The following is a 27609-nucleotide window of genomic DNA, read 5'->3' on the forward strand; positions in this document are numbered from 1 at the left end:
AATGATTTACATTGGTTCTTATTTAGTCTTCGTGACAATTCTATTAGGTAAAAACTATTATCACCACTTTACATATGACAAAACTGAAGCTTGGGAAATGAAATAAACTCAAAAAGTATAGTATAGTTTATAATTAGATGATACCACAAGGCAAATGCCCTAAACATAAGACAGATTTAAGGTGTTTAATGTGTTATTCTTCTTATATATTCTATGACCAAATAATTCTGTATGCATGGTGGAAAACACATAGAAGATTTAAATATATAATTTTTTAAAGAAAAATAAAAGTACCAAGTCAACAGACCACATTTATCTATAAGTTGAATTACTACTGTCACTTTTTTCCTCTTTCAAAAAGTAAGTTTGGGGAAACAATTCATTATTGTTTTTAACATCTTAAACTTTGAAACATATTCCAGCTTGAGTTTCTAATATTCCACAAGCCAGGTATAAAAGAAAACTTTCTTGAGTAAAATATACACATCTATTACCCTCTGTGTCTTAAACAACAATATTCCTGTAGAAAATGTTTTGTTTAAACACAACATAAATTCTAATTGAAAACCAAAGAAACCATGGGGAGTAGATTTTAATCATTCAGTGATTGGCTATTTTACATAGATGAAGAAAGACAAATGTTGGTAGAAACAAAAATTTAAAACATACAAATTAGAGACTGTCATTTTAAGCTACATATAAAATTTTTTAAATGACTAATTCATACTGTGCATAAGCAAATCTATACCCAAGGAAGTAAGGAACCTAAAACTGATGTTTACCAAGATTTTCATGCTTAATGTACAAAATATTAATTAAAAACCTTGAAATCAGGAATGCTTCTGCCAGTCAAAAGAGAAGGAAAACCCCACAAATAAATTTTTAGTCAAATTCTAAGCAATCTGGAGCTACCAAGACTATAATATTGCTGACTTCAGTTTGTTGAATATTTATTAGGGAGGAAGTCAGTAGATTTGTTTTTTGTAAGATAATAATATACAGTTTTAACCAAGATTTATTTAGAAAATATTTTGTAGTGTAGTTGACAGTCTCTTGAACTATGCTCTATCCTTCTGCAGTCTGTATGAGCAGCGTACGTCTGTTTCCCCAGCTCAGATGATTTTTGTGGCAACTCTGCCAAGCACTGTGTTACACACTATTGTGTCTCATGATTTAAATAAAAAACCTTTGCAATTCAGTACTAAATTGTGAATTTTGTTGTTGTCATTATTTTAAGTTTTAAAAATTAAAATTCCCAGGTAAAACATTAGTACATGGCCAATGTAAATTAATTAACTAATTAATTTAATGAACAGAGACACACATGGAAAAAGTCTCCTTTAATCACCATTCTCATTTTAGTTCTTCTTCCAAAGGTAGTGAGAACCCTAGAATTATTTCTGGAATGCACAATTGGAATAAACATGCTTAGATATGTAAGACCCTCCACATTGGTTTCTTGACCCAAACAGCGACGGCTCTTACGGTAGGAAAGGCTAAATGGAATCCACAGAACTGCATTTACTTCCCTGCAACTGCAGAGGTAGATGCTACCTACCATCAAGGACTTGAAAGAGGCAGAGTGGCAATTCCTATCACCTTCCTTTCAATTAGCCAACCTGGCCCTTGCAAAAGAAAAATGGGTCTTGGAGAATAACAGTGGATTAATGTCAACTTAACCACATGGTGGCTCCAATTGCAGCCGCTACTCTACATTAGGTTTTGTTATTGGGGTGCATCATCACATATCCTAACACTTGTTAGGTAGCTATTAATCTGGCTAATGCTTTTTATACTTACTGGTAATGATCATCAGAGGAAGTTTGCTTTCAGCTGGCAGGGTCAGCAATACATCTTCAATGTTTCAGGACTGTGTATGAAGTCCAGCCCTATGTTATAATCTGATTTGTAGGCAACTTTATTGCCTTCTCATCTTTTCATTTGCAGGATATCACGCCCTGCCATTGCACTGACGATATGCTGATTGAATGACTTCTCTAGGTACCTCGGTGACACAGACGCGTGCTGGAGGATGGAGAGTGAGGAAAGTAAACATCAGGGGATCCTCAGTGGAATTTCTAAGGGCCCAGTGATTGTAACATGAAAGATATCACTATTCCTTACAACTTCGGGCTCTACTTGTCTAGAATTTTTAGCCTTGAAGGAGGAATATTTCTACTGAGGGCACATCACTAGTTGCTTTAAACTGAGAGATGAGACTGTCCCCTCAATATTTCACTGCTCTCATTGTAGTGAATCAAAATGCTGGTAAGGGGTACCATATTGGCTAGAGGGATTGATGCTAATGATCAAGGGGAAATTAGACTGCCACTACAAAATGGCAGCAAGGAAGCGTATGAGTATCTCTCGAATGCAGAAAATCCCCTGACGTGCCTTTTAGTACTCCCATATTCTGTGGTAAAAGTCCATGGAAAACTACAATGACCCAAAACAGGTAGGACTGTTAATGGCTCCGCCCTTTTAGGAGCTAAGGTTTAGGTCATTCCAGCAGTCAAGGTACCACAACCAGCTGAGGTTTTTTGCTGAGGGCAATGGGAATAATGAGTGTATAGTGGAAGAATGTAGTTATAAATTAATGTAGACATAAATAATGGCTATGACCACGTGAGCAAAGTTACTAGATATGGAATAGGACTTATCTAGAATAAGGATGATTATTACCCAAGAATGGATAAAACGACTTCGTTTTCTCTTTGTACAGAGAGTGCTACAGTTGTATGAGAAATAGTTGCATTGTGTTAAGAGAAGCAAACTGTAGAGAAGTCAGAGAATAAGGGCTATTGCCCTTATATTAAAATTATGTTAAATATGGTTAAAAGGTTATATGGATACCAAGTTGACATGGGATAGATTGTGATGGATTTGTATTTGAATTATGTCAACTTAGCTAAACTGGGACTATTATTTACCAAAAACCCTTCACTATGTATTGTAGTTCTGAATTGGTGTGCGCCCCAAGAAACATTATTTTTAAAAGACATTTTTTAAACTAGTGAAACAAAAATCCACCTGGTCATCAGTTACTTGTGCAATGTTAAAAATACACGACTGAAAATAGAGGATTAATTCACTGAATTTCATCCATATAATATACACCATGCAACCATGAAAAATGATACAGTCAACTTTTATTTTCTGAAAAGAACAGATGTTCACAACAGGTTTTAAATGATAAAAATAAGACTGTAAAATCGTATGTACGGAATTGGACTGTCTCTTTTTATGTGCGTACCCTAGGCATTGTGCATTGAAAATGTCTAAAGGGACATAAAGATGATCAATGACTATATGATAAGATGACAGATTTTTCCCTTCTTTGAAACTGCATATGTCTCCTAATTTGTCTTTAATAAATACATATTACTTTTGTAATTAAGATAAAATTTAAAAAGAGTACTTTTTGGGAACACAGTAGATATCTTTTTTCTGCCCTTACATCAGCAAATCTGTCTCCCCAGGTACTGTTTGTTCACTGCTGTATTCTGTAAAGAATGAATAATAATGCTTCCCAAGTTTGTTTCCCTTACTATGCACCATTAGACAGCCATCTATAGTATCAGAAACTCAGTGTATTCAATAGCATGTTTTTCATCACTGACTTCTCTACATCTCTCACAATGCTGACACATAACAGCACTCATTAAGTATTTGTTAAATAAATCAATGAACAAACTCTTGACTCTTCCATCTTATTTGATCCTTCCATGTGTCATCTTAACAACTGCACTTCCTTAATGTCTCTTTAGTTTCTTCCCTCCTCTCCATCTCCATCACCGCCTGTTAGTCCAGACCCACATCATCTCCTGCCCTGGTGTTCACATTGCAACCAGGGGGCTTGGTCTAAAAACAGGACAGATTTCACTATGCCAAATAAGATACCATTCTTACTGCTCAATACAGAGGAGTAACTTGCTGGGTAAGAAGTAAAAAAAATAAAGTTATTCGTTACAATCTTCTTTCTTTTCCATCTCATAGTTCCTTTCTGTATCTTAATCCCTGCTTTGTGGATATCGCGTGCTCTGAAAGCATCTCTCACACTTCTCTCCCTTCTTCAGGAAAGATGGGGACCAATGAGGGCAGGCAGCAGTGCTGGTGACGATAACGTTCGCCATTTATTTCGCCCTATGTTCATCAAGCATCTATACAACGTGTAGAAGAGTAGAAGAGAGAAGCTCTGTTCTAAGAGCTGGGGTATGGGGCCTGGGGAGGGGTCAAGACAAGCAGAGTATGATTCCTGTCCTCAGAAACTGTCATTCTAATCAGGGGAGAAGCACACATGCACACAATCAATGTCAGCTGTCTGGAAAGTTCATGCTGATGGGAGGTTTGGACCAATTGCCTTGAGAGTTTCAAGATAGGAGTGATATATTTCCACAGGTAGAAAAAAGCAGGTTTACAGAAGAGCTCACCTTTGAGCTGAGCGCTAAAAAGGAGCTGGATTCCTTGAGGGTTGGGGAAAGGTTTTTCCAGGTTTTTCAGGCATGAGGACCAGCCTGAGCAAAGACAGAGATGTGGGAAAGTCCGAAGGAAGACCAGTAGTTGTGAATAACAGAAGAGTAAATAAAGAAAGGCTGGAGATATCATTCAAAAAGGAAAGAGAGAGGGGACATGTTAGATGAGGAAAGGTCACCCCAGGGGTGAGGTCCTTGTTTCCCTAGTTTTGCCCATTGCTAGGCACCTGGGGCTTTCTGGCCTGTTATCCTTGCTCTGCTCACTTCAACTGCCTGAACCCTGGGAGTAGACTCCAGACAGAGGTTTGAATCTTAGCGCCACAATCTACTAGCAGTGGAAGCTTGGATGGTACTGCCAGAGTGTGAAATGCACTCAAACTGAAATTAATAAAGAATGATATAAGAGCCAGATCTCTAAGATGACAACCTAGATAAACATGGCTTTCTTCCTCACACAACCACATCAAAATTACAACTAAATTATAACCATCACTCAGAACCATCAGAAATTGAGTTGAATAGAAGTCTGACAACTACAGAATTAAAGAAACCACACCCATCTAGACTGGTAGCCAGGGCGCAGATGTGGAATGGGTGGCTCCCAAGCCCACATGTGGTGGATAAAAAATCAGGAGGAACATCTCAGGAGCGAGGGGTCCCAACCCCGCACCAGGCCATCATGACCATGATTCCAGTGCCAGGAAGATAAGCCCCCATAATGCCTGGCTGCAGAAACCAGTGGGATAGAGTCAGTGGAAGAAAATTCTGGAGTCCCATGCAGTTCCTCTTAAAGAACCTGCATACAGACTTACCCAGACTAACTCCCTCTGAGCTCCAGCACCGGGGTTGCAGCTTGAAAGGCACCAGGAGCATAGAGGGAGGAAGTGAAGTGTCTGGCATCAGGGCAAGAGCTGGGGTACAGCTTTCTCCCAGACAGAAAGGCAAGCAGAGGCCATTGTCACTTTTCTGAACCCCGCAGCAGAGCCACAGAGCCAGCAGGCAGGTGCCATATCTGAGACTCCATAACCTGGCTCACACTGTTTGTCCTACCTTGAGGATTCCCTGAAGCTCTGCTTCACCCAACTTTCAAGCCCACCCAAGCTGTTAACAGTTGCTTTTCCATATGAATCACTTGTCTAAACTCTCAAACACATAAAAGCCAGCCACAGGGAGCCCCTAGCCCCAGAACCTCTTGCTAAGTGGCCACAGGCCTGGCACTAGCAGCAACTAGCCTAGGTTCACAGCTAAGCTTTGCCTGGGAATCTCCAAGCCCAGTACAAGTAGCAGCCACCTCAGATTGCTTTGTATCTCATGCAGGGTGGCCCTAGGCAGAACACAGATGGTGGCTGACCTTGACTTGCACCACCCGAGAAACACCGCCCATGGTCTGGACAGCTACAGACCACTTTGAGCACCACCACCCTGCCCCTGCACAGCTGATATACCGTGGAGGCCAGAGGTTGGTGGTCAACGGTCACAGCCAGTCCTTGTAGCTGATTGGCCTGGGTAAATCCCGCTCATTGACCTGCTGACAGTAATCAAGCCTCAACTACAAGAGGAGAGTGTACTCAGCACACACAGAGGGCACACGTCAAGTATCCAGCTTGAGTGTTAGGGGAGGCTGTTCCACTGGATCCTACAGGACCCCTACTACATTAGTCCATGCTACCAAGACAGGGATTCACAGCAGCTCAACCTAATACATAGAAACAAACACAGGGAGGCTGCCATAAACGAGGAGACAAAGAAATATGTCCCAAATGAAAGAACTGATCAAAACTCCAGAAAAAGAACTAAATAAAATGGAGATAAGATTCAGCATTCAAAACAGTGGTTATAAGGATGCTTGAGGAACTTAGTGAGGATCTCAACAGCATAAGAAAAAAATCCAGTGAGAAATGAAGAATACATTAATTGAAATAAAGAACAATTTACAGGGACTCAACAATAGAGTGGATGAAGCTGAAATCAAAGCAATGATTTAAAACATAAGGAGGCAAAAACCAACCAGTCAAAACAACAAGAAAAAAGCCAAAAACACCAGGATAGTGTAAGGAGCTTCTGGGACATCTTCAAGCATCCCAATATTCGCATCACAGGGGTGCCAGAAGGAGAAGAGAAAGAGCAAGAAACTGGAAATCTATTCAAAAAAATAATGAAAGAAAACTTCCCTAATTTGGTAAAGGAAATACACAGGCAAGTCCAGAAAGCACAGAGAGTCCCAAATAAGTTGGACCCAAAAAGGACCACACCAAGACACATCATAATTAAAATTCCAAAGGTCAAAGATAAAGAGAAAAATCTTGAAAGTAACAAGAGAAAGGAAGTTAGTTACCTAAGGGGAGTTCCCATAAGACTCTTACCTGATTTTTCAAAAGAAACTTTGCAGGCTAGAAGGGATTGGCAAGGACTATTCAAAGTGATGGAAAGCAAAGACGTATGGCCAAGATTACTCTATCTAGCAAAGTGATCCTTTAAAATTGAAGGGCAGATAAACAGCTTCTCAGACATGAAAGAGCTAAAGGAGTTCATCATCACCAAACCATTATTATATGAAATGTTAAAGGGACTTGTTTAATAAAAAGATCAAAGCTATGAACAATAAAATGGCAATAAATACATATCTATCAACGATTGAAGCTAAAAAACAAACTAAGCAAACAAGCAGTACAGACACAAAATCATAAATACAGAGAATGGTTGGATGGCAGCCAGATGAGCAAAGGGATTGGGATAATAGGTAAAAAGGTGAAGGGATTAACAAGCACAAAGAGGTAGTTACAGAATAGTCATGGGGATGTAAAGTACAGTATAGGAAATGGAGAAGCCAAAGAACTTATATGCATCACCTGTGGACACGAACTAAGGGGTGTGGATTGCCTAAGGGAGTGGGGGATGCTGGGTGGAGGGGCACAAAGGGGGAAAAATTGTGACAACTGTAATAGTGTAATCAATAAAATATAATTTTTTTTAAAAAAAAGGAAGGATAGAACATGATGGTGGAGGGTCTTTCAATGCCATGATGATTTTAGATTTTATGTAAATTGTCAGGTTGATAACATTAAAAGCTTTGGTTTAATGGAAATAATCAGTTGTGTGTTTGGAAGATGAGCGGGACAGCAGAAAGCCATGAGGCAGAGAGACCTTGCAGGGCCTGACTGCGGGAGTCCCGTCCAGAGATGATGAGTGCCTGCGGTGCGGTGGGAATAAGGAGAGCAGGGAGACTGGTGGTAACAGAAAGATTATAGAAGAGCTAGCGCAGGTAGAATCAGATGAATGTAATCAGCTGATGAATATGAGGCTTGGTCCCTCTGGAAAGAGAGGGCTATGATGTCAGTTACTGTGTAGTAATGGCCCCAGGCGACTCTGCAGCTGTGTCCAAGAACTGGACCAAAGAAGAAGGCTGCTCCCGGAGCCAGAGGAGGAGGCCCCTAGGGGGAAAGGCCAAGGTCAAGCAGTGCTTCTGCGGATAACAAGAACCAGGTTGGAGCAGGGCTGCTTCTCCTCAGGGATTCCGATTTTATGTGCACGCCCTGCTCATTAATTCCAACTCGCTTAAAGCGTCTCGGAGGCAAATGCAAGGAGTGGGAGGCTGAGGTCCTGCCTGCTGCCTGGTGAGAACTACTGTTCTAGGAGGACCCTCCAGGAGGGGACCTTGGCGAGACTGAGAAAGTGGCTAGGGTTAGAGATACAAGAGTCAGCAGTAGCTGGGTGATAGTGAGTCTCGTATCAGTGGATAAATATGCTGAAACACGAGATGGAGCCGGCAAGGGTTTTGTTTGAAGGGGTCCTGGATCTCCTGGGGGAGCTGATAAAAAATATGAGCTCTCTTCCCAGAAAAATGTCTACACATACCCACCAAACGTAGCTATAATTATAGAGGTTCACAGACTAAAGTTAAAAGAGTGAGAGGGAAGAGAGCTGAAGATGATGCCTTGGGAAGTACCTAGGTGATTACCAGGTTACTACAAAGTAGCTTCAGCGAGATCAAAGGATCAGAAGAGCCAAGGGAGAGCAGCAGCAGCAGCAACACAGAAGGCTCAGAAGGGGGTGAAACTGAATGGAAGCCACTGGGCGTAGCCTAAGAACATGGTATCATGATCAATGTTCTTAAATGCTTGGCAAATTAATTCATTAATTTCAGTAGCATCGTGTCAGGAGAAACCAGACTGCAGAGGGTAGAAGTGGATGGGAATTTTAAAAATAATAGCGATTTAGTATAGAATGTATCCTTCCAACTGCCTATGAAAGGAATTTTCTGTGATATATATACACATTCATGTACTTTCCATTGAAGTTTTTAAAGGAAAATAACTGTAATCTGCACATTTTTTTATCTTTTCTGCAAAGCCGATGCAATTCTATGGAATTAATTCAATTCTAGAAAACCTGAGCTTTGCTCACTTGCCCGCTTGTAATTCCCACCTGCGGCCACAGCAGGGCAGGAGTTCTCTTTCACAGGAATCGCGGTCCTGTACCGTTTTACTTTCGCCAAAATATATTTTCAATTCCTGGAGATTTTCAAACTCTATTTGCAAGCATAGTGAAAAGGCAAACTTATTTAAAAGGAACTTGTCTCAACTCTGTGATCAAATAAGTGCAATGAAACATTACACAAGTGGAAAAGGCTGCTTCCCAGGGCACTCAAGCATATCTTTAAAATGCAAATGGTTTACTCTTTTAATGATGAAAGAAAAATCCTGTGAAAGCAACATTTTCAGATGAATAAAATATGAAACCTAGAATAGTTTCTTTTACATCTAGTTGCCTTGCAAATTACACAGCTTATAAAAGAAAAAAAAAAGAAAGAAAAAGAAAAAAAAGAAAAAGAAATATGTACTTGTCTGGCATGTTTTGGTTATTAAATCTTTTTTAAAAAAGAATAATTTTTAGTGAAGCTTTTTTGTGAGTACAATAAAGTTTATTAGTATATTTGATAATGTAACAGATAAGCTCTATACTTTATTCAAAAGAATAAACTGATAATATAACTTAAGGGTTTAAAGAATACCGAGGTCTAGGTAAATTCTCCTCTAGAGAAGCTTTTTAAAGTAAACTTTAAAGACTTCATTTTTCAATTCAGAGATGTATAAAGAATAAATAACAAGTGACCTACAATACCACCATACAGACAATCCTTGTTCTTTTCAAAAATAAGATTACATGTTCAGTTCTGAAATTCAGAGTATGAGAGATTAAAATATGAAAATCAAATGCCATCTTCCCCTTACCATCTTCTCCCTTGCCCATTCCTTCTCCCTTGAAAGTAGTCACTACCAATAGATTTTTGTGATGAAGAATATTTTCCGCGGAATGTTTAACCCCAAGATTAAGAACGGCATTGAAAACAGCAGACTTTAATCTTTTCAAAAGAATTTGAACCAGAACCCAGATTGCAATTTGGTTGCACATGTGCAATGTGGCAATGGCCTCAGAACCAAAGGCCTGTGTAAATGGCCAACCACACCACCATCATCCCCCACTGACACCTTTCAGAGGGTATAAGAAATCAAAGTGCCTTCTCACCTCCAGAAATTATCTTTCCAGAGGTAAGGTATTTGGGGTACATTTGAACAGCAGCTGCTCCTGCTGGCTGCCAGAAGCCCAGAGAAAAGACCACTGTCTCCATAGCTGTCAATTTTGCTCTTTCATACACACTTACATTGATTTAACAAAACAAAACAAAACAGTTCTAGCTCAGCAATGACAAGAGACCCTTTAAGACATTGATATATCCATATTTGCACACGTTGAAGAGAAAAGTATGTTTTTTATATATACTGAATAAAATATCTAACTTTTTAAGAATGCTGTAAAATATTTCCATATGTACATTATATCAAAGTACTTTTCCCCAAAGTTCGGTTTTGAAAGGAAATACCCAGAGCATTAGGCCCATCAGAGTAGATGTCTCCAGTTGTGGTTTTCAGATGCCCTAACATGCTTCTGCCCAGAACTAATCAAATGCAGCTTGGCACTTCCAGCGGGAGGGGTGTGTATGTGTGTGTGTATTTCTTTACAAAGAGAAAAATCATTTTGGGTAAAACATGATATAGGAGGATAAGATATCAGTTGACATTTTGGTTTATTTCCAACATTATCACTTTAATCATTCAAAATGAGAAGATTTCATTGTGGCCATCTTGATGTACTTTGTTTCTCTGTAAGTATATAATAAGGCAGGTCTTATAATGGAAGCAGGAAAGGATCGTCCACTCTGTGGTGCGGATAACACAGGACATTTCACTGAGCCCACAGAGCCTCTGAAGTGATATTATCTTCATTTTGTGGGCGAGGTGACTAAGAGGGTAAGAAACTTCCTCAAAGTCACCTACTTGGTTACTGGTGGACCTAAGATTTATTTAAACCCACAATTGTCTACCACCAAATCATATATGCTTTCTACCATATTGTTTTAATTGAATATTTTGGGGTTACAGTTAATAAAATTATATAGGTTTCAAGTGTACAATTCTATAATGATCATCTATATATTATATTGTGTACCATATCTTGTGAAAGGGAAATCCGGGATCCATTTCAGCTTGTTAAAATGCAGGGTTTGGGCCCAACTTTCAGAGACTCTGATCGAGAAAGTCTTAGACGGGGCTCAGAAATCTGCATTTTAACCATCTCCCCAGCAGATTCTTAAAGTGAATCTAAAGTCCGAGAGCCATTGTCTGTATCGCAACGCTCAGATGTTTAAAACAGAAATAGAAATTCCATATCACAAACCTTACTTGAGCCCCTGATGACCATTTGTAAAGAGGTCGCACCCCAGTGTGACCTTCACCCTTGACGTGTCCTTGGCATTACCTATTAGCTTCGTATTTATACTCACTAGAGCGATCCTTGACTCCCGCAGATTGAATTAGCAGTTCCACTTTTTTGAAATTTCTTTAGCAGAAGCTGGTCTTTCAACCCACCATCAGTAATTATAAAGCTAAAATGTAAACCATCCACAGGGAACATACTGATTTATGTTCACACAATGGTCGATGGCAGACGTGTTCCGAGATAAGCTTGTGAGGAGAGACGGAAAGAGACCCAGAACTGGCATTTATTAAGTACCTACTAGGTGCTAGGCACATTGAATCTTTGCAACAATCCTAGAAGATAATTATTTTTATACCCATTTTGAGGGTTCATAAAACAGACTCAGAGAATTCTAAGTAGCTTCTCAAGGCCAGTAACAGGTAAGTAGTAGAGCCTATGCTCTGTCCTCAATATCAAGCCACAGGCTTGTGTGTGTGAAAAGAGGGGGCAAGGAAGGGAGGCTGGGGAGATGGGAGACTGTGTGTTCTCCAGGAATTTTCTCAGGGTCAGTGCCAGCATAGTGCCTGGTGTACACCCGGGCCACAGTTAGTGTTTGTTGAATTAATTACTGTGAATTCTTTACGCCATTACACAGAACTTTCTAAATACTAATGTACTTAAAACTCCTTGGTGTCTCCCAATCGCCCATAGTAACAGTTCTCTAACTTGTTTAGAAAGTACAACATTTAGAAACTATGGTGCTCTTTTCAGAACACAATAGATTTGTATGTTATGCACAATTTAATTTATTGTTAACCTGATTTTGTACAAACAGTACTCAGCACGAAAGATTTAAGAAAAAATGTAAATCAACACATTCACCCATACATTTAGAGGGGTTTTTATATTCCTAAAAATTGGGAGTATTACCCTGGCTGGTGTGGCTCGGTGGACTGAGTGCCAGCCTGTGAACAAAGGGTCGCCGGTTCGATTCCCAGTTAGGGCACGTGCCTGGGTTGTGGGCGAGGTCCCCAGGTGGGGTTGTGCAGGAGGCAACCACACACTGATGTTTCTCTACCACTCTTTCTTCCTCCCTTCCCCTCTCTCTAAAAATAAATAAATAAAGTCTTTTTTAAAAAATTAAGAGTATTGGATTTCCTTGCAGAAGATCAAAATTTTATAGTTTGATATTTCTTTTTCCCAAAATGTTGAATTTCTCTAGATAATGTTCAGAAGAAAAATATAATCGCCCATGGTTTTAGATGGTGCATTCCTGGAAAATTCAGGGTTTATTAAAACCACGCAAAAATACTTTTTGTTTATATTTAAATGGAGTTTACTCAGGCTTTATAATAAAAAACACATTTCTCACCAACATAAAAACTTGATTCGATATTGGAAAGTAATGTAGGGACAATTGTTGCGAGGCCTGTCCTGTGCATTACAGAATGTGTGGCATCAATGCCCCAACAAATTTCCTAAATGCCACATAGGTGCCAGCAATTGTCTTGAACCATTTGTTTAAACTAATTTATCAAAAGGCTCACATGGCCCGCCCTGACTGGGTAGGTCAGCTGGTTAGAGCATCATCCTGATATGCCAAGGTTGCAGGTTCAATCCGCTATCAGGGGATATCCAAGAATCAACCAGTGAATGCATGTATATGTGGAATAATGAATCAATGTTTCTTTCTCTCTCTTCCTCTTGCTCTCTAAAATCAATTTGTAAAAAATGAAAAAAAAATCATATGTGACTAAAAAAATCATATGTGAGCTGAGACCCTGGAGGGCCCCGAGGGCACAGCATTCATCTTCCGAGCTCCACCCAGTGCGGGAAGCCCAGCAGATGCTTAATTCATTGGCAGGACGAATAAAAGGAATTAATGAACTCACTAATCTAATCTTTCAGAGCAGGTAAGTGACTTAACCAGGATAACAGAAGTAGTTAGTGGCAAACCAGGACTATATATAGTCCAGGCCTCTTTGTTTCAAGTATAAATTCTCTTTCTACTAAATCAGGGATATTCAAATCTGGTACTTCGTATGTTCAATCTCCAGGGTACCTGAAGACATCCCAAGCAGGCATTGCTGGTTTTAGGAATGCAATTTCTAGATTATCAGCTTCCCTATGTACCTGTTGTTCTCCTGTCTCTCCCTTTTACGATAATTTTTCTTCCATTTTACAGAAGAAAGATAACCTCACACCCACTTGGTGCTCCATGGTGCATCGGCTGTATGCATATAAAATGTGAGGGAAATAAATGGACACCTTTACATACTGAGGTAAGCCCAGCCTCTTTTAAGCAAAGCACCTTTGATAGCCACCCGTCCACACAAGAGCCAACGACCTGCCCTTGACATTTTGCAGGACTTGACACAGGAATACAAAGAGATGTCTAATGTCATGTCAAATACCATGTCTAATCACTAATAAATCAAGCTAATAAATGGTTCAATAGCATAAGTTCTGTCCTCTCTCTTTGATAAACATACTTTTCAAAGGTCTTTAAATCTGGGTTCAACATTAGAATTTAGGGTTTTTCAGAGTTTTGTTGTTGTTGTTGTTGTTTTGTCTGAACATGGCCATGCAGGAGTAGCCTGTTCCCTGCAAAGCCCACTTTGTGCCAGGCCTCTGGTTCCCCTCCCTGCCTGGGGAGCTTCATGTACAGGGACAGCTCAGCCAACACAGTGACGCTCCTTTCATGGCTCCTGCAAACACAGTCCGGCTTCGGGTGAGCAGCGCAAGGGCTCGGTCCTCCGTGACTGATGGGCCCGGGAGGAGCACTCAGGCCCAGGGACGGCACCTGAGTGCCTCGGGCAGGGGTTTCTGGGGCCACATATACTTATAACCCATGTGGGGGTATAAAAGGGAAGTACGTATATGTTCAGTCTTGTTCACATATGGGGTGGGGTATTGCCAAGGGGAAGCCGGGTGAGGGTAGTGTGGGGCTCAGGGCAGAGGTCCCTCTAGCCCAGGTCTAAGGTCTGTAGTGGTCCAAACAGACAGCTATAAGAAGCACTACAACCTGGCACCCTGTTAACCCGCCGACCTCACGTGCTCCTCCAGTCCAGCCACATGGCACCCTCCTGCCTCCAGGCTATTCTCTACTCTGAATGCTCTTTTCCAGATAACCCTCGTGGTCTTTCCTCACTACCTTTAGTTCTTTGTTTATGTGTCCCCTTCTCAGGGAGCTTTTTCTTCACACCACTGTTTAAATTGCAACCCCCTGCTTTTTCCTGCATTCTATTCCCTTCCCCTGCTTTACCTATCTCTGAGTCTCTAGTATATATCAGTCATACCATATATTTCATATATTCCCCTATTCTTTCTTTCATTTATTCATTCATGCCTGTTTCCCTTCATTGACATGTAATCTCCAGTGATGCAGGGATTTTTGTCTATCTTATTTATCGCAGTGCCTGGAACAGTTCCTTATAAATAGTAAATAAATTATAAATACTGCTCGACTGATTGATTTTAAAGATATAAAAAACCAGTGGCAAGGCGTTGTGTCTTTCCCTGTTGTACACATAAGGCACATGTTAGACATTGGACTAGACATTTGGATGACCTAAATTCAGATATAATGTAGAATGGGGTGGGAGGGAATGATGACAATTTTCACTTAACATCCTCACCTCTTTCATCTTGCCCCAAATGTCAAAGGATGGATTACTCATGAGAAAGAGTTCCTTCAGAGTGAAGCAAAGAAAACACAGATGAAAAGGCAGTGATGCTTTATTTCATCCAGAGGACAAATGGGTGGCAAGGCTCCACTCCTCTCTCTTTTGCTTTTTCTTTCTTAGAAATAGAATGGTGGGAATTACTGATCAGAAAAAGACTTAAAATATAAAACTTCCAACTGTTAAAAGAGTTGTTTCCTGTCTCCTCCTCCTCCTCCTCCTTTTTAGTTGTCTCTCTGTAGCTTCTATTTGACATATTTTAAAAGTGATAGAACAGGCTTTTAAAAATATTCGTATTTTATTATGCTGGAAATTATATCCTTTTCAACAATTTAAATTCATAATGAGATATTTTAGATGACAATCTAAAAATGTGTAAAGGTCTACATACTTTTCAAAATTCTTTAAAGGAAATGCAAGCAAAAAAAAAATATATATATATATATATTTGAAGACCATTGTGCTGTACCACTGTTTTAGTGGTATGTTGCTAAATAACAAACCACCTCAAAATGTAATGGGACAAAACAATGTTTGGATTGACTAGACTCAATAAGGCAGTTTTCTTTTGGTCTTGCTTGAGGTTTCTCATGCAATTCCATCAGACGGCAGCTGGAGCTGGCTGCAAGTGTCATCCGGAACAGGGAAGGTCCACCAACTACAGCCCGCAGGCCAAATCTGACCCACCATCAGCATCTGTAAGTAAAGCTCAGTTGGCATACAGCCCTGACCATTTATTTATTGTCTGTTGCTGCTTCCACACATATCACTAGAGTGAGGAATTGCAATAGACCATGTAGCTTATAGTCATTGTACAACTTACATTGTTGCAATAAACATTTGAGTTTTCTTCAAGATTATTTGTTCTTTAGGCCTCTCAGGCTGTAAACTTATTTCTAAGAGAGAGAGAGAGAGAGAGAGAGACAGAGAGACAGAGACAGACAGAGAGAGAGAGAGAGAGAAGAAAGGGCAGAGCCCTCAGTCTATTTGCACAGGCCAAGGAATAAAGAAGCTGAATATCCGGGGAATTCAGTCAATAATTTTGATCTTTTCCTCCGTAATAGTAGGTTGATGCCTAAAGTATTTAGGGGATTATATAACTAAAATATCCTCTAATGCAAAGTAGAGTGGGTGTCTTTGCTCCTAACTAAAATAAAAAGTTTAAGAAAGTTTTCCTTCACTGGTCTCCCGTAGGAAGGAAAAGGTGGCACAGATCTTTGGGGGCCTCGTTGGTAACGAAGAGCTATTTGCTAACAGGAATATTCCTTCTTAGTGATTAACAATTTGGTCGTTTACGACAGATTAATTGGGCTCTAAACACTGAGGGTGAATTGGGTAGCGTGAACTACTTTAAAAAAAAAAAAGCTGTTTCTTAAGACATTTACACAAATTGGTTCTTATGTCTGGAATGTTCTCCCTACTTTTCACCCAGCTAACATATATTTATTCTTGCTCTGAGCTTGAATATCACTTTCTCAAAAAAACCTCTCTTAACTTCCCAGGAGATTCCATTCTTACTGTTTAACAGCAGTGTGTACTCTCTTTTTATGATGCTTAGCCTAATGTGTGCAATTAAAAATGTATTTGTATCCTCATTTAACATGCTCTCCCCTATGTACCATGAGAGCAGGATAAGAGTCTGCTTTGTTGACAGTTGTATTAATATATACCCAGCAGCACAGTTTCTGGAACATAGTAGTTTCTAATAAATATTTGTTGAGTGGATGAATGAAACCTAAGGCAAATGATAAAAGAATGTAAATGAATGGCAAGAATATTTATACAATCATTCAAATTATCCAGAAACATTTACAATTTATTCAAAATTGAGTAGTTAATATTTTAGAAATCAGAAAGTATCTTTTGATCCAGAAATATTGTGAATCTTATCCTTTAGAAAGGAAACTCATGAAGAGTTGATTTCCCAAGTGTAAATACTTCCATCATGCCAATTTCAAGGTGCCAATCTGACATCACAACACAGAGCTGGAGAGGGAGATGCACAATTGGCTCTGACAGCCAGGATGAGCTGGCTCCACACGTCACTGGTTCTCTTGGTAATATCTAATAATTATTGACCTTTAACCAGCAGTAAGTAATCTACCTCAGAGAAAAATCATAATCTTCAGCCCTGCTTCAGAAGCTTATTGCAGAGATTCGTAGAGGCATACATCATTTTATTGTGCCTAACTTTATTGCTCTCCACAGATACTGAATTTTTTTTACAAATTGAAGGTAAGACTCTAGCCAGAAAAAAGATTAGGACTTGCTGAAAGCTCAGATGGTGGTTAGCAATTTTTAGCAATAAAGTATTTTTTTAATTAAGATATGTGCATTTTTTAGACATAATGCTATTACACACTTAATAGACTACAGTATAAGTTTATATCCACTGGGAAATCAAAAACTTCATGTGACTTGCTTTATTCTAATATTTGCTTTATTGTGGTGGGGTTGGGAACCAAAGCCACGTCTCTAAGGTATGCCTGCATGTGATTTTAGTTAGTATGATAAAATAGTTCAGAGTTAAAGCTGGCTACAGCTCTGCCTGTCAAAGTTCTGGGAGCCCAAGTTCCAAATCATTAGGTTAAAAAGTGTATGTTATTACACTGCTGAAAATAAACTTGATTCACTTATTTAAATATATGAATATTTTCTGCTTTTAAGGGTGAAACATCCTCCTACCCCCACCCTGCATTCTTCTAATAGAATCTATATGCAATCCAATGGAAGGAGAAATATTAGACTTTAAAAAGGAACCACTGACTACATTCACATGTCTTTTTAGGAACCTGTCAAAAATACTTCAAGTCATATACACAGAACTGGATTCAATAAAAACTTAAAAAAAAAATCAAATCAAATCAAAACCTAGAACAGTGCAGAATCCATTTTGGCCACTTGGCCAGAATTGGCACTATATTCACACCAGTCTATGGTCCCCTACATCTGTGCAGCACAACTCAAACTCTGCACTCCTGAGTGTCGTGGCGGGAGGAGAGAACTGGACCTGGACAGGGAAGGAGGGAGGCGGGGAGCAATTAGCAAAGCAAAGGTGAAAAAGTACAGTCTGTGGTCAAGGACGTAAGTGGCTAAACTAACGCAGGTGAAGAAATGGTCACTAATCAGGCACAATTCACATCCTTACTGTTACGGATGTGAAATGCGTTAGTGTTATATATGTTTGTGTTCCTCCAATGTATTATAAGAGGTGGGGGCCTTTGGGAGGTAATTAAGTCATTGATGCTGGAACCCTCATCATGGCTTTAATGCCCTTGTAAGAAAGAGCGGGGATAAGAGACCATGCTTCTCTTTCTGCCCTCCGTCATGAGAGGATGCAAGAAGACAGCTCTCTGCAAACCACGGAATGGGCCCTCAACAAGAACTGAATCTGCCAGCACCTTGACTTCCCAGTCTTCAGAAATGGGAGAAATAAATGGTTGTTGTTCAAGCCACCCCACCTACAGTACCTTGTTAGCGAAGCCTGACAGGCGAAGACACTTAGGAGACATCATTGTAACCCCAATAATTAAACTTGACTATTGAAATACTGTACTTCAATGCCAGTTAATGAATTAAAAAAGGGCATAAATGAATTAAATGTATAAGAATGCTCCCAAGTGTTAAAATAGGGAAAAATTAGAAAATAGCCCAAATATTCAAAATAAAGGGAATATTTAAATTATGATGCATCGATTTGATGGCATATTCAGTCACTAAAATAATTTTTCAAAAGAAGTAAGTTCACAGGGGTTAAGGGTATAAAAAGTGTTGAAAATTTGTATGTAAAGTATACTTCCAATTTCAATTTAAAATGTCTTACACCTAGAAAACAAAATGGGAAGATATCAAAATGTTAAAAAATGATTATCTGCATACTGAAATTAAGGGGATTTTTTTTTCATTCTTTTTCTATACTTTCTAAATTGCCTACAAAGATGTTTTATAAGAAAAGTGAAAACATTTCAAATTTGGAAAACGTTAAATCACTTAATATGAAGAATCCTTTGAAAAGTATGCAACTTTAATGCTTCAGTTTTCTCGAATTTCTAATTTAACCCATTTATTTTGTTGAAACTTGATAGTCCTCGCATTCAGTCACATTGTTTACAGAGCTTTGTGCAGCAGAAAGGGAAGAGCTGACAGGCAAATGGAGGCTTTCCCTCCAAGGCTAGTATTAAAAATTACACCTCAAGCCTTTCAAAAACTAGATTAGTTTACAAAGCAATTAAGTAACTGAATATAAATTTTAAGGCATTGTTTCTGAGAGTATTTTTTCAAAGTACCAACTTTTAGATTCTTATACCAAACACACTACACAATAGCAAATCAAGCCCATGCAGTATCTGTCAGCTTCACTAAACCATGGAGAAACGAGATGTCAATCTACCTCAGAATCCAATGTTTTTCAATTGTATCCCTATTAAAAATCTTTTCGTATTGTGATTAAATATTACTCAAAATAATTGTATTGTCCTGGTTGCTTAGCAGTCCGACTGGAAAGGCATTTGGGGAAAACATGATCGATCTGTCATCTGAGACAATGTATATAGGAGCCTGTCATTCCTTGTGCTGAAGTATTTAGAGGGTGAGCTGTCATTCAGTCTCAGCTCCCTAAATACATGTGCAAATGTTCTAATGGGTAATATTAGACCACCTGTGTGATGTTTATAAAATGGGGATAACACACGTATCACAGGGTTGTTGGGAAGACTAAATGAAGATGTTAATTAAATGCTTTGATGTGTCAGGCACATGGCAAATGTGTTAGGTATCACTATAGAGATGCTATCAGTATTGTTAAATAGAAGTTTTTAACTGCCTCTCTTCAAATGCTACTCTACCCAACTTACTCTCTTCTGCAAAATGTTGATTAAAAATATACCAAACTACCTGGCAGTGTGGTACAATGAAAAGCGTTCAGGAGGCCAGGAAGATTTCTGCCTCTTTCCTTCCTTAGAAAAGGTACTGCATTTATAATAAAGAGGAAATGCTCCTCTGCGTAAGACATCAGAGCAACAGCAGCATCTAGAGGAAAAGCGTCCAAATTTACAGAACTTTTCAGCTGAATTTCTAGATTTCTTGGCTTGTACAAGTAGCCTGGGGGCTCCTCTCTACTCTTGAGATTGCAAATAAGCTTGACATGGCTTGAAAAAATGGTCTGGGGGGACAATTCAGAATAATTTATGTATGTAGAATACTTGGATGGATGCTTGGAACAGTCTCGGCACTGTAAGAACTATTAAAATTTTTACACACTTTTGCATTAGTCAGAAACAATATTACAGAGTTCAGAGAAAATACTGGGCGGGGCAAAAGTAGGTTTACAATTATGAGTGCATGAGAGTTTATTCTTATATTATTGTATAATCTACACAAACGGTAAACCTACTTTTGCCCCATCCTGTATGTAAGATTATTCTAATGTTCTGATCTGCATTATGAATCCAAAATGTATCTGAATTTGAATTTCACTAGACCCATGACAAGAGGCTTTGTATACAGTTCATTATTTACTTAGTGCCAAAGTCTCTTAAAATAGACCATTTTGAAAATAAACTAAGAGAATTTAATGATGTAAAAACAGTTCCATCCCAAACAATTCGTTAAATACTGGTTTCTGTCCTAAGAATTTTGGTGGAGCTACTATGTGAATGACCCAAGTGGTATTCAGAGACATTGATATAATGGCCACTCATCTCAAACTTTTCTCTTAATTACCATAAAAAAATTCTAGCTATCACTGACCTCTCATTCCTGTGGTTTTCAAAGGTGTGCCACCAGAATTTTAAAACATGCAATAAATGATATTTAGTTAGGGGCACTGACCTCTTTTTCCCTTAGAAAAAAGTGACAGCCAACACAATTGCCATCTAGTGTGAATGGCCTTTCTTGAACCATATATAGGTCATGTACTAAGTTGCATCTTATCAGTCATGTTGCAAAAGATTGCATCTGGTAATATACAAGTATAGGCACCTGATTTCTTATATATTTTTTAGCAAATCAAAGTTATACCTATTTTGCCAGATTGGCAAAAAAGTTAAATTTTTTGGTGTGCCACTTTTGTTATTTTACATGTGCCATGAGATGGAAAAGGTTGAAAAATCACTGCATTGCTATTGGTAAGTGAAACCTAATCATATCAATGGGGAGAAGTAGGGAGGGACTGTAGGAGTTTACCAAGGCAAGGGTAAACAGTCCAGGACAGGTTTGGCTCAGAAGCTGAATGCCTCTGGAGCACGTGGAATTACAGGGCATAAGACCTGAAATAAAAGCAGCACTCTTGGGCTCAGACAGGTGCGGGCTCGCTTCCTTGTCGATGCCTGGACGATCCTGGTGCAACTGCCTGTTTCCCAACAGACCACAGCCTAGCATTCTAAATGGAAATTTAGAATTTAGAATTTAGCTCTGGCAGAGGGGTGGCAGGGTTATTCTTTGGGTGTTCTAGAGGGGACAACCTCTGAGGTAGAAGGCTGCTGTTCTTCCAAAATTGTGTAGCCTTTGTATCTTAAGTTGTTTTAGTTTGTAAACTAACCCTATAGGAATAAAGTAATTAAAACTAAACGGGTGAAAGCTAGAACTCAGGTGTTACAAGTTTAGCCTTGATAGGTTTAACTGATTAAAGGTGCATCTAAAGAGTTAAAGAGTTAACCTTATTGATAGGCTTAAATGACTAATGCACGGGGAAAGCTGTTATTCCAAAAACTGTGAAGCTTTTGAAGAGATTCCTTTCCTTTATCACCAAATCTTCGCCTCTGGAATTTTGCCTAGCCGGTGGCGGCCGGCAGCAGGACCCAGTTGCTGTTCGGTAACACTGTCATTCAGAAAAAGGAAAAACTTAGAAGATACACAGGGTCCCAGAATATAGACTATATCTAACCTGTATTGTAACCAATTACAACAAATAACAGAAAAAGCCTTTTAATTATTATTCAAAAAAGCTTCATTTTTTTTTTATTTAGCTTTCTGACTCTGTGCTTGTGCCTTCAACACTTTCACAACAATCTTCTGCTCCTCAATAAGGAAAGCACGCTTGATCCTAGAGAAAAAAGTATTAAATGAATATAGTTAAAACCCAAGTAACAATGATTTAACAAAGATGGAAAAAGCCCCAGGAAAGAATTAAGCAAAATTATCAGGGAACGCACTAAGGAAAGTAAAACCCACAAATAAAAATTAAAAACTGAAATTGTATGGACAGACGTTTCTGCCCATGTAATCTTCCTACGCTGGCATTTAAAGCAGATACCTACCCTCTTCTTCGCAGTCATGATAAATACAAAATCATCACCACAGTAGGCTGCTCTCTGCTACTATAGTAGCTTTCATTTAACCACACTTCATTAGGATCCAGGGCTAACGACATTACTCGATTTGTAATATGTCTTAAAGCACCCATTTCTGAAAATTCCCAGTAAACACACAGAAAGGAATTACATGCTGGGAACCAAAATGAAGAGGTGCTTTATCAAGAGCAAGGATTCTAGAGTCTGAATGTTTGAGGCCAACTTTATCATTGTGGTCCTGGGCAAGTTACCTTCTCCTGTCATTAAGCACAGAATACTTCCATACATATTTCACAGGGTTTTTAAAAGATTGAATTTGGAGGGATTTGCAATTTCTGTACTCTGAATTTCCATTTAGAAAGAAAGTACACTGTGATCAATCACTGTCATTAGTGTGTAGGACCTGGCAAACAGCAGGTACTATACCATTTGTTAAATCAGTTACCTCCAGAGCTAAAGCCCTCATTTAATTCCCACAGAAACTTGTCTCACCCATGTTCCCTACTGGCACCTCTGGTTACTAATAGCCTAGACTCTGAACCCATGGATTCCTGCTGTAATCATATTACAGAAACACGACTGATGCCACTCTTACCCAGGACACTTAAAAATCCCCCAAACTTACACAAAGCAAAGAACACACAGGCTCGCTCAGTGTCACAGCTGATGCTAATATAAAGGCTGTGTTCTAGATTCAAACCCAACTCTCCAGAAGCTAGGGCCTGAGAATTGTATTTTTAATCAATGTTCCCATGTGAGTGTATCTGGCAAAGCCTGGGAAAAAGACTGGTAAAAAAGCCAAATTCCTCTTGCTGGAAATGTATAACCATTTCATCTCCAATGTGCCTTTCCAATTTTTTTTTAAAAGATTTTATTTATTTTTATTTATTCATTTTTACACAGAGTGGAAGGGAAGGAGAGAGAAAGAGAAACATCCATGTGTGGTTGCTTCTGGCAAGCCCCCTACTGGGGAGCCGGCCTGCAACCCAGGCCTGTGCCCTGACTAGGAATCAAGCCGGTGACCCTTTGGTTCACAGGCCAGCATTCCAGCCAGGGTCCAATTTCATTTCTCATTCATTTCACACCCTCAGGGTAGCCAGACCAAACCTGTGTGTGTTCCTTGCCTGCAGTGCCCTTTCAACCTCTTGGACTTATTCATCACTCAGCTTCCACCTTAAATGCCATTCCTGGATTCCCAGCCACTTGCAAGTAATTTCTCCTCTTAACTTCAGAGCTAAGTTCTCCCGCATTTCTCGGAAGTTATGTAGAGTCTGGTAGAAGTAACGGCTGCTTGAGTGTGGTTGGTAAGGTAATAATATGGATGTAATAACTTATACTTTTAATTTGCACATTTCACCTAAAATGTCACGGTGTGCTTGAGTGTGATACTGTTTACAGAATTACATGCTTATGATTTTGTAATAAAGACTAAGTATTAAAAAAGGGGTGTTATTTGTCCCAGATCCTGTATTTATATTCCTGTAACCTGCCTTACCATCCCCTTACAAATCAACTCCTCCTAAAAGGCAAAATAAATTTGAAAGTTGGGTGTCAGATTTGCTTTAGAATCTTAACTAGACCACATTACAGAACTATCTGAATAAACTGGAGGCACACTACTTTTCTGAACCAACTTCTTCACTTGTAAAGACCTTCACTTCTCAAATCCTTTCACTTAGGTCTTTGAATACAACTTACTATAGTCAGTGGGGTTAAGTGCAAAGGTCTTGATAAAACATAGCATAAATTCCAGTGCTGCACCTTATCAGCTGTGTAAATTTAAGCAATGCTTCTTGGTTTCTTCACAAAAGCACAGAACAAAAACAAACACGTAACAGAGACATCTCCCTGATGAACTCGCAGTACTCATTATAAAAATGCTGAGTACATGTTCCCATCATAAATTCCACTGCCTCCATTCCTGCCTATGCCGCTTTCACATATCCAAAGACCTCGCCCTCTACCTGAAACTCTCCCACCCAGCTTCCAGGTTTTAATGAGGGTGTCATGTCACTGACCCTCACAAACTAGAGAAACTGTTCCAAGCCCTCGCCTTTTGTTGGAAGAATGATTTCAACATCCATCCTGCTGCAGTTTTAGTTTCTGGCACACCAAAGGTTTCCCCGCCCTCCTCAAAACCCTTCAATTCCCTCATTTTAAGAGTCATGCTAAAAACTGCCCATGATCTGGGACTTTCCCACTTTTCTTGTCTATCCCACTATTCTCTCCGCCAGCCAAACTGAAACTACATACACCTAGTTCGTTCCTATTTTTAATACTTCCCACTATCATCGATCTTAATGCCCTAGTAACTAATAGTTTCTTACCTGCCTCCCCTACAAAACCAAGGTCATTTTAATTTCATATCTAGCACAAAGAAGGCCAAAATCCTAAGGAATTATTTTGAACTAGTATCATTTATTAGTTTATACAGCACAAATTATCCCTAGTCTAGTCAGGATCCTAAAGCATGCAACTTTTGTTTAAACGATCTTTTTCATCCATCTTCTAGGAACAAACAGCATCCACAATTAGACACACACACACACTTGTTTAAGAAAGCCCCTTTAAGAGTTATATTTACCTGTCACGGACACATTTAGCACACATGGATCCACCATAAGCCCTGCTGACATGTTTTTTTGTCTTAGACAACCTCATTAGAACTTTAGGTCTCACGGCACGAACCTGCATAAAGAAAACACTGAGGTTATTTTCGTGATGCTTTTACAGAAACAGAGCTGGGGTTTTTTTTTGGTTTGTTTTTTTTTTAGTAAGTGCTAAGTGCAAACATTAAACTAGGTTACAAAAGGGAATGGTGTACTGATTTATGTGAAAGGTATCTACGTTCTTAGCAGCAGGTCTGGACTGTGGATGCTTAGCAATTTTTCACCTCCCCTAGTGGTGACCCCTCCCTCACCATTCCTATACCAGGAAATTAATGCTCAAAACTTCAACCCCTGGTAATTTTTTCATAGCAAAATGCTCACTTACTCCGCGAAGTCGACCTGGGCACACACCACATGCAGATTTTGGTGCTTTCCCGACCTTTTTGGTATAGAGGTAAACAATTCTATTGCCAGGGGTTCGGGACCTAGAATGTGAGAAAATAGACAACAGCTCAGCATTTTGCAGAGTAAATGACAATAAGTATTTTAAGTTTTAGAAATACTTACAGCCTAGTTTTGTTAGAGGCTGTATTATAGGACAGCCTCCGGCGGTATGTCAAACGCTGGACCATTGTGAACACCTAAATTAAGAAGGAATAATATTTCATTGGAGAAATAATTTGCTTTAAAACAGCATGATATAATTTATACATTATCCATAATATCCTTAATTAAGGTACCTTATGAAACGGGTCCATTTTTTGAAACTACTTATATTAACCTGGCACATATTAGATGCTCAGGGTTCTGTGTCTTGACTGACAGCAGCACCTGGGCTCACTTAAGTGTGAGCCATTTAATACTAACTTTGGTATTACTTAGGAAATTGGTAATACAGATATTGGGTTGGCGAAAAAAATCCATTTAGGTTTTTCTGTAAAAGACATATTTTTCATTTTCACCAATAACTTTAGTGATGTGGATATTTTGAGCATGGCAGCTCTCTCTGGCTATTGGCTTCTAGTGGGCAGAGGCCAGGGGCGCTGCTAAACATCTTCCAATGCATAAGACAGCCCCGCATCAAAGAATTATTTGCCCAAAATGTAAATTAATACCAGGAAACTTCACAAACCAGATTTGATCAGTCACAGCACCTTCGCCATACACTGCACAAATCTTTTTTTGCGTTTCAGTTGTTTTTAACCTTCCTTGAAATAATAAAGTAAAATATGCTGAAAATGTGTATTTTCTTCCATCTTGAATATTAAAATGACTACCCAAAAATTCACCAATTTTGACTTTTTTTAAACGCACACTGGTATGACAGCTGTCACAATACAATCCAACAAAATTGTTTCAAATGAAGTTAAAACTAAGCACTACTAGAACCATGGTGAGGAAAAAACTAAACGAACTTTTTGACCAACCCAATACGTATATGAATGACTTAGTTTTTCAGTGAACTACCAAAAGTAACATAAAAAGATAAGATTTGAATCAACCTCATTTTTTATCCCGAATTTTCTAACCATTTCATCACATTCATGTTATTTGAAAACTGCCTGCATTTATTATTACAAGACCCATACTAACATTACACTAAAACACAACTGTCAGACGCCAAAACCGAAGCAGAAGGCCAAGGCGAGTGACCCAATCAGCCACTGTTGCGTTTGCATCTCCAGAACTACGATAAAAAATTCCTTTTTAACACATCAAAAAGAATCTTCCTTGCTACTGGCCTTGGGGGAAAAAAAAAGTTTGACAGAACGACATGTTGGTCGTCTGCCCTCCCAAAGCCTGAGAACATCTACAGACGCGGTGTTAAAATACGGGCGCAAGCACGAAAATGCTCCACCATTTCCCAGAGTCTCAACTGCCACATTACAACTCGTTTGTCTCCAAATGCCGGCCTTTACAGGCGGCGACGTACCGGACGGTGAGCTCCAACCCCTCACCGCTCTGGAGGTTAGGATGGAGAGTATAGGAGGCTAAAAGCCGGGGACTTGCTCACCACCAACCTTCCTCCGGAGCCTTTACCCCTACTCCAGTTTAAAAGATTGCGTCTAATAGATCCCGGATGCCGCAGCTCCCTGGATGGCGGCCGATGGTAACGGGAGTAACTACTAGGAGAACGAAAGACCAGCCATACCTCACGACACCGTTCCCGGAAGAGGAAAAGGAAAGCGCTTGTGAGTTCAAAGGCGAAATCGACTGAGCAGGACAGGAGGTTACGTCAGAACCAGAGGCTTGGTGAAAGAGTGCCGCCATGTTGTACGGACGTAACGCAGCCTATCCACAAGGACGAGGATGCCACGTTGTACGGCACCCGACAAGCCTCTCCTCTCTGGGTGAGAGATGCGCCTCAGCTATCCACTATGATGCCACGTAAAGATCTTTTGGGAATTGCTGTAGAAGCAAATGCAAGTGACAAAAGAGCTGCGAAGGGCAGAGCTGGGAAAAAAGATCACTATTTTTCGTTTCTAAGGGCGCTAGGACACATTTAACCTGAGGAGCGCCAGCTTTGGGGTTAGACCTGGGTTTACATCCCAGTTATACTAAATAGGTGACTTTGAGGAGTTACTGCCTTTAATTTTCCCTTATTTTTCCTTGCCATTCAAAGCACAAGATTTACAAACTGGCATTTTAATCCAGTATCTGCTAGTTATTAGCTGTGTTATGTTGGGCAAGTCCTTAAATCTCTAAAAGAAAGATATCAGTAACTACCCTGCAAACTTATGTCAAGACCAAAGGCATCATGAAGTTAAAGCACTTACTTAGCAAGAGCCTTGTAAGAGAG

At 39.4% G+C, this 27609-nt stretch overlaps 1 protein-coding gene across 2 annotated transcripts; it reads right to left on the minus strand.

The window, feature by feature from the left end:
- Positions 1 to 21833: 21833 nt before the first annotated feature.
- RPL34 (ribosomal protein L34) lies at positions 21834 to 27009 on the minus strand. 2 transcript variants are annotated; one of them, XM_054591636.1, is made up of 5 exons: positions 26962 to 27009; positions 25377 to 25450; positions 25195 to 25294; positions 24785 to 24888; positions 21834 to 21953 (listed from the first exon to the last, which is right to left on the minus strand). In XM_054591636.1, the coding sequence occupies exons 2-5, from the start codon at positions 25439 to 25441 to the stop codon at positions 21869 to 21871; spliced, it is 354 nt and encodes a 117-aa protein (XP_054447611.1). In that variant the 5' UTR covers positions 25442 to 25450; positions 26962 to 27009; the 3' UTR covers positions 21834 to 21868. The 2 variants fall into 2 exon arrangements, with proteins under 2 accessions (XP_054447611.1, XP_054447612.1); XM_054591637.1 differs by lacking the exon at positions 26962 to 27009 and adding an exon at positions 26743 to 26955.
- Between the last annotated feature and the right edge of the window lie 600 nt (positions 27010 to 27609).

Source organism: Pteronotus mesoamericanus, unplaced genomic scaffold (assembly GCF_021234165.1).
Source record: "Pteronotus mesoamericanus isolate MK-2021 breed Mesoamerican mustached bat unplaced genomic scaffold, CSHL_Meso_final scaffold_232, whole genome shotgun sequence".
Lineage (NCBI taxonomy): Eukaryota > Metazoa > Chordata > Mammalia > Chiroptera > Mormoopidae > Pteronotus > Pteronotus mesoamericanus.